This window comes from Trifolium pratense, linkage group LG4 (genome assembly GCF_020283565.1).
Source record: "Trifolium pratense cultivar HEN17-A07 linkage group LG4, ARS_RC_1.1, whole genome shotgun sequence".
Lineage (NCBI taxonomy): Eukaryota > Viridiplantae > Streptophyta > Magnoliopsida > Fabales > Fabaceae > Trifolium > Trifolium pratense.
The window spans coordinates 36,735,741-36,743,263 of NC_060062.1; the positions used below are offsets into that span (position 1 = coordinate 36,735,741).

The 7,523-nt window shown below is 29.5% G+C and overlaps 1 protein-coding gene across 1 annotated transcript; it reads left to right on the forward strand.

Annotated features, from left to right (window-relative positions):
* The first annotated feature begins 6,212 nt into the window (after positions 1 to 6,212).
* On the forward strand, positions 6,213 to 7,280 carry LOC123922599 (cuticle collagen 34-like). Its single transcript, XM_045975297.1, has 2 exons — positions 6,213 to 6,326; positions 6,724 to 7,280. The coding sequence occupies exons 1-2, from the start codon at positions 6,242 to 6,244 to the stop codon at positions 7,278 to 7,280; spliced, it is 642 nt and encodes a 213-aa protein (XP_045831253.1). The 5' UTR covers positions 6,213 to 6,241.
* The last annotated feature ends 243 nt before the right edge of the window (positions 7,281 to 7,523 follow it).

Sequence of the window (7,523 nt, forward strand, 5' to 3'; positions counted from 1 at the left end):
TGAGTGTATAATAGTGTATCCATGTCAGAGACAAAATCATTGGGATGATTATGTTTAGTTATATAAATTTCATAGCAACAATCAATATCAATATAAGAAAGTTGATGTCCCAGGAAAAATAAAAAAATGCCCTTACCTAGGAATCTGTCACATATCCAAATGAAGGGTATTTGTTACAACAAAATTTCATCCTCATCAGATATGACATTGAAACTTTGAAGGAGTTTATTTTGATAAAGATTTGGCTTTGAAGTTTGAATTGAGTTTTCTGCATTAATTATATTGTTATATTTTTGTATATTAAGACATATATGAGTATTAAAATTGGGTATTGTTCTGCCCAAACAGGATTAAGTGATTCCGATGGTGAGATCTGAGCTAGTTACGGTAGCAATAGAGTTCAGGTACGGTGGATGATGGTGGGAAAGTTCATGCAAAACACGTTAGTTCTCCGACGCTCACGTTTGTTATTTTAAGTTTTGTGTTTTTATTATAATTTAAATATATGTAATTAGTGACATGAAAAGGTTTAGTGTGAGTGGACTTTGGCACGTCAGTAGTGTCTTTGCCATGTCATTAAAAATGTGACATGTAAGATTAGTATTGGGTGAGCAGGATTAAAACTGGGTGAAATTAAAATAGATGGATCATTTTCATGAGTTGAGTAAAATAGAGAGACGAAAATTATAATTAAGCCAAAATTTTAAAAACTATTTTTAGGATATCTTGATCGGTAGTTTTTTCTTTTTTGAAGAACTTAATTGGTAGTTGTTAGTATTAAGTTTAACACTCCTTTTTTTATAAATTAAGCATCGCATTTTTTTGTCAAGTAGTTTATTAATGGCTAAAAATTACACTCTTAAGATGGATAACAAGTAAAAAAAAAAATATGGATAAATGAATAACCGGAGTTCGAACTTTGGTCTCCTGCATGCATATATATAATATAATGTTCTGCCAACTAAGTTAAGCTCACAGACGTATCGCATCCTTTTCTTTGACTCAATAAGTATCATAATTTTTGTTTTGAGGCATTAAGTAAGGCAAATGAAAATAAATTTAATAATAAGTATCACAATGTATAAATTTATTTTTTTTATCATGATATTGGCATGAAGATGCCGCCTCTATTAGCGATGGTTAATCTCTGTCGGAGAACCTGTGGAGAACACAAACTGAATTGTCTCATTTCAACCGAATTTTCTTCATATGTAAGAGCCAAAAACCGAACCCCTAATCACAGGCTTAATGGCCCAAGACCTAGGGGCGGACCCATGTTGGGCCTAGGATGTGCAGCTGACCACACTCAAATTTTAACAAATAATCCTTATTTATTTAAATTTGCACCCCCTGAAAAGTTGGCTTTGCACCCTGCACCAAGCTCAGCTTCTGTCCAATCCCTCTGCACCATGCAGGGCTGCAGTGTTTTCATTTTGTTACGGTAGCTTTTTCACTTATAGTCATTCTTATTCAAATCAAAACAATTCAGCCATGTGGACTCACTGCTGTCTACATAGCATTCTATGACTGTATTTGTGTGCAAATTTTATTATTTAATAAGTTAAATTATATTTTTCATACATTAAGTTAATTTTATATTTTACTTTGGTTCTATAAATTTTCTTTGTTTCATTTTAATCTTTTAAAATACAGACATTAGATAATTTGGTCCATTAAATTTTTTCATTTCATTTTTATTCTTTAAATTATAAATGTGAAACACTTTAACCTTTTAAATTATTATAAATATCAAGATATTTTGATTTCTAACGGAATGACTAAATTATCTAAAGTTTGTAACTCAAAAGATCAAAGTATTTGATATTCATAACTTAAGCGACCAAAATATAATAAAAAAATGAAAAAAATAAATTTATGGGACAAATGAAACGAAACAAACTTAAGAGACAAGTTTTGTGTTGAAAATATACATTTTTAAGCGTTTAATACAGTGAATGCAATATTTTAAAAAAAAAAAAAACTATATTTAACTTTTTAACTTGTATCTTAAGGTTGAATAAAAAAACACTTGTATCTTAATGCAATTTTTTGAAATTATATATATAATTATTATTATTTTTAATTGAAGTGAAAAAGTTTCCACCCACTGAGCCAAGGTCATGGATCCGCCATTGCCAAGACCCTTACCACTTGTACGAAATACCAATTCAATGTTGGTCAAATGTATAAAATTCTTTATCATTAAATAAGGCAAATGAGTATATTAAAAACAAATTGTGCATAATATGTGCCTAACAAAACCAATATTACCTTAAAAAACTATTTATTATTAAAATATCGATATCGATTTGATTTGAATAAATATAATTATCGTTTTAGTAATAAAAAATAGTATTACCTAATTTTTAGTCAAAAAAAAAAATTTACCTAATGAATTTTAATATATAATATAAAATATTATACATATTCATATATGAAAGTAAAAAACAATTTAAAAATATAACATAAGATATTTAACCTAAAATAAAATGATACTCCCTTGGGTTCTATATATAAAAGAAAAAAAAATTACGTTTTAGATTTATTATAAAGTTGGTGTATCTAAACAATATTATAGTCTAAATACATCAACTTTACGATAAATTTAAAAGGTAAATTTTTTCATATAGAAGCTGACGGAGTAAAAGACATGAAAACTAATCATAAAATATTTGAATAGGTAAAATAAAAATAAGGACAAAACTTAGATACAATATGTTGGTGTTGTTCTCCCAATAAAAAAACAACACGTCATCATTTAATCCATGTCACTAACTGATAGTGATCTTTTCGTTACATGTGAGAATCACCATCCCGTTACAAAAAAACAATTTTGTGACAATAAAAAGTAAAAAGAATAAATTATTGAACCAATGAAATTTTGACTATTCATATCTCAGATCTCACAAAGTCATTATCTTCTTCAATCTCACAAACACCCACCCACAAACATCGCTACACCCATATGTACAACGATCCACAAAAAATTGGTCTCTTCATTAAAATAGAAGAAGCCATGACTTTGCAAAGGCTCTCTTGAAGTGGTTCCTCTGCTAGAAGGAAGGTTTAATTAATGGTGCTTATAGATGGATGAACAAAATTTGGGGATGAATCGATGACGAATAAAAACGCACCTGAAGAAAATAATTTGTTATTATTTAATTTAAAGAAACGCTAAAAAAATATTGAAAATAGATTACATATATAATAGCATCAGCATAAAAAGACTAAGTTACCCGATAGCATTCTCCAGTATAGGGTCGTTTTCATGGACCATCTGGTATGTCTTTGTTAACATGGAGTTTGAAAAAAACAGATTTTCATCAAAGAAAAATTCGAGTTTGAACCTTTTAATTTTGGGTAGCTATATCCTGGTATACTTGATATATTTGAGAAATTTCAGAGCTTCTTCGTCACGCTTGGTAATCTAATTCATAAACCAGGGAAAAATTTCACAGCTTTATGAATTAGATTACCAAGCGTGACGAGGAAGCTCTGAAGTTTCTCAAAGATATCAAGTATACCAGGATAACTACTCCAAAAGGGTTCAAACTCGAATTTTTCTTCGATGAAAATCCATTTTTTTCAAACTCTGTGTTAACAAAGACATACCAGGTGGTCGACGAAGACGACCCTATACTAGAAAATGCTATTGGGTAAGTTAGCATATGTTTGGATTCACGTTGGTTTTTACAAAAGTGCGGTGAATTCTGATTGTATTCCTAAAGCTACAAATTACAGCTTCATAAATATCATGTTTAGCTTGCATCGGGATGCGAAATTTGGCATGCAAACGCTGAACCAAACATGCTATAAGTCATTTAACCTAATGCCATTATATAATCAATTTTCAATAGTTTATGATCGCGAATAAAAGTCATAAATGCAAGTTTGAATGGTCTTTTTAGTCAAAAGAAAAAAAGTTTGAATCGCTTTTGTTAAAAAAATATTTACTATTATTTAATTTAAGGCTTGTAATTTACTTTATTAAAAACCTAGTCAAACAAATAATTTTTTTTAAATGGCAAACAAACTATGTTTTGAAATATATTTTAGTATTGATTATTCAATTTAAGAATTAATAATGAATCTTCTTAAATGTTTATTATTAATTTTTTTTGGTACATAAATGTTTATTATTTTTTATAATCTTAAAATGTATTTTTTTAAATGGTATAATCTTTTAAAAAATTGAACAATAATCTTAAAATGTTATTAATAAGCAAAGGGAAATAGATTAATAAAAAAGAAAATAGATTTATAAAAATTGATCAATAATTTTAAAAAAATAACTCACTGGACATGCATGTTGAGGGGAGTGGTTATGGTGCATACTACATAAGCTTTTTCCTTATGCACCATGCATAAATAATGAAATTTGTTTACCAGACCCCCTAGATTACTTAGCGCGCCCCCCTTTTTTGTCCCCCATTTTTTTCCTGGCATGCCCCCCATATTTTCTCGTGTGCCCCCCAAATTTTTTTTTCCTCACCCAGATTTCTAACAACCCCCCAGTTTTTTTTCCTCCCCCAGATTTCTAGCGCGCCCCTCAGTTTTTTTTCCTCCCCCAGATTTCTAGTGCGCTCCTCATTTCAAATGAAATAGTTACTTTTGTCCCTTTGAAGTACATACTATAAGAACTCATTTTAAATTAATTGTGTTGGATAATTATATAGCCATATTTTAATTTAAAATTACATACTAAAACATGTACTGTAATTATGGTTTAATCTATCACAATTAACATAAAAACTATTAAGTACATCTAATGGTTTTGGAGTACAACCCTCTGAAACTATTCCACAACAAAAAGGTTTTGACATGATTAAGTACATCTAATGGTTTTGGAGTACAAATCTCTAAAACCATTCCACAGCAAATGATTTTGGCATGATTTTAGTTTAAAACAAGCTACTAAAACATTTAATCATACATAATACTCTGAAAATTATCCCTAATGAATAAACTAAAATTCAATTATTCAAAATTAATCAAAAATTTTAAAAATAAAAAAACCTGGGGGGCACAGGAAATCTAGGGGGCGCAAAGCAATCTGGGGGTGCTAGAAATCTAGGGGGGGCGCTAAGCATCTAGGGGGCACTAAGCAATTTGGAGGCACGCTAAACAATATTGAGGGCGCACTAAGCAATCTGATATATTTATGCAAGGTTTATGCACGATAACTTTTTCCCATGTTGACTATGCAATTTACTTTTTTTTAACCAACAGAAAATAGATTAATAAAAAATAAAATATAAAGAGCTGGGGGACATAAATCTGACCCCAGCAACCATGTGTATTAGTAAATATTATTATAATAAGAGGAAAAAAACCATTTTTCAGTATATATATAGATTATTTAGTATTAAAGTCCCGATTGATTTGACTTATTTTTTAGCTTAGCTTAAGTAAATAAATAATTTTTAATGTTAATTAATAAGTTTTTTTTTTTTGACAGAATGTCAATTTATAAGTTTTCACTAACAAAAATTTTATTTTTATAAGTTGTTTAGACATAAACTACCTTGAAAAGTTTATAATAATACATAAAACCTTATTTGTTTGTATAAGATTTTAGCATAATATTAAAAATAAGTCAATCCAAACAGGTCCTAAGTATCACACCTAAAATGATATATTTATATGATCATATTTAAAGCATAAAATATTTTTTTTGAAACATTGATTTGAATAAATATTATTATTGTTTGAATAATAAATATTACTTTTTTGTTTTTTGGTAAATAGTAAATATTACTCCTCCATCAAAAAAATATAATAAAATATTACTTTCTTTGGTCTGTGCTATAAAAAAAATTAAATTTTAGATTTATTTAATAACTAATGTATCTGGTCTATAATATAGACTAAATATGCATTTGGCTTATATACTAGAACAAATACATTCAATTATTTAACGAACTTAAATATATATTATTTCTTTTTATAATAGGAATAAGAGAGAGTATTACCTTAAAAATATATTTTAATACTTAAATAATAACATAAAATATTATGCTCTCATGAATAAATATATATATTTTTTAATTAGGAAAACAAATTAAAGCTTTATTGACTAGAAACAATATAGAATTATTAGATAAGACAAAAAAAATTACTGTTAACCTTAATTAGCCCATCCACTATCCATCTAGCTCTCATATATATAGACTACATTTCGACATTTATTTTCACATCTTTCATCAGAAAAATTTCAATTGGCTCTAATTTACTAAAAAAAATGGCCTCTAAAGTAGCCTTGCTCATTCAAGGCCTCTTGGTCATGGTTGTTTTAGTCTCTTCCATGGGAGAAGCTAGGCACTTGGGTAAGATTTCCTTAATCTCTAGAAAGATTGAGTTTTCAATTTTCTTTTGATTTTTGTAAGTCATGATTATTTAATAAAATAAAAAGTTGTTTGCCCCCAATTATATTAAAGATCCAAAACCGTGAAAGTATAATTTGAGTAATAAGGCATCTTTACCTTTTTTCACTCTAATTGATTTATTTTAATTGGACACTCTCATTGTCTTGTTTTATCCATAGTAAAATTCATTTGATCATTTCATGTATGCACCTACATATTTGTCGATGAATAATGTTACCAACCATGAATAACAAAATTTGTGAAGTTTTTGTTCATCGTTATTCATAAATTACGGTTTTGTGACATTTTGACGGAAAATATGTGTAATTTGACTTAATCATGGCTCATATTTTTGCAGTTGAGGTTGCTACAAAGCAAAATAATGTGGACAGTGTCAAATATTGCGCCAAATTAAGTGGTAAAACCGATGGTGATGCAAGTTCTGATTGTTTTATGATTCCAGGCCTACCGAGTATTCCAGGCCTTCCGACATGGCCTAGTATTCCGGGCTTACCTGGATGGCCCGGTGCAACAAATCAACCTGCCACTCCGTTAATACCAACACCTCCGACAACTCCATTAATATCAAGCCCACCTAAAGTTGAGGTTGCTACAAAAAAGAATGATGTGGATAGTGTCAAATATTGCGCGAAAACAAATAGTGTTAAAGGCAGTGATGATGCAAGTTCTGATTGCTTCATACCCGGTGCTCCAGGACAACCTTGGTGGCCATGGCCCTTACCAGGTTCTCCTGCAACTCCAGGAACACCTAAAACTCCATCAACACCGGGTGTTCCGGGACTACCTTGGTGGCTATGGCCCTTTATACCACATCCTCCTACCACTCCGGTAACACCAAGTCCACCTGAGTCTCCTGCAACACCTGGCTCACCTACATCTAGCCCATTGCGTTAAACTACTACTAGATGTAGTTCAAGCAAAAAAAATAATGTTGATTGTATCATTATGTGATATTTTAGTTAAAACATAATAAATATATTTGGTTTAATTATGAGAACATATTTCTAGTATTTTTACTCTGTGCTTGCAAGTAAAATATCTCCTTTTATCATAAGCCTAGTAAGTTACATACATTTTTACTTAACATAAATTTTAATCGATATACAGAAATCCATACATTTGAAAATTAAAGGATAT

Excerpts from the sequence above, each read along its gene's own strand:
- LOC123922599 (XM_045975297.1), top strand. The coding sequence starts at position 6,242 with ATGGCCTCTAAAGTAGCCTTGCTCATTCAAGGCCTCTTGGTCATGGTT. Across the intron at positions 6,327-6,723 it reads GGGAGAAGCTAGGCACTTGG|TTGAGGTTGCTACAAAGCAA; the intron begins GTAAGATTTCCT and ends ATATTTTTGCAG.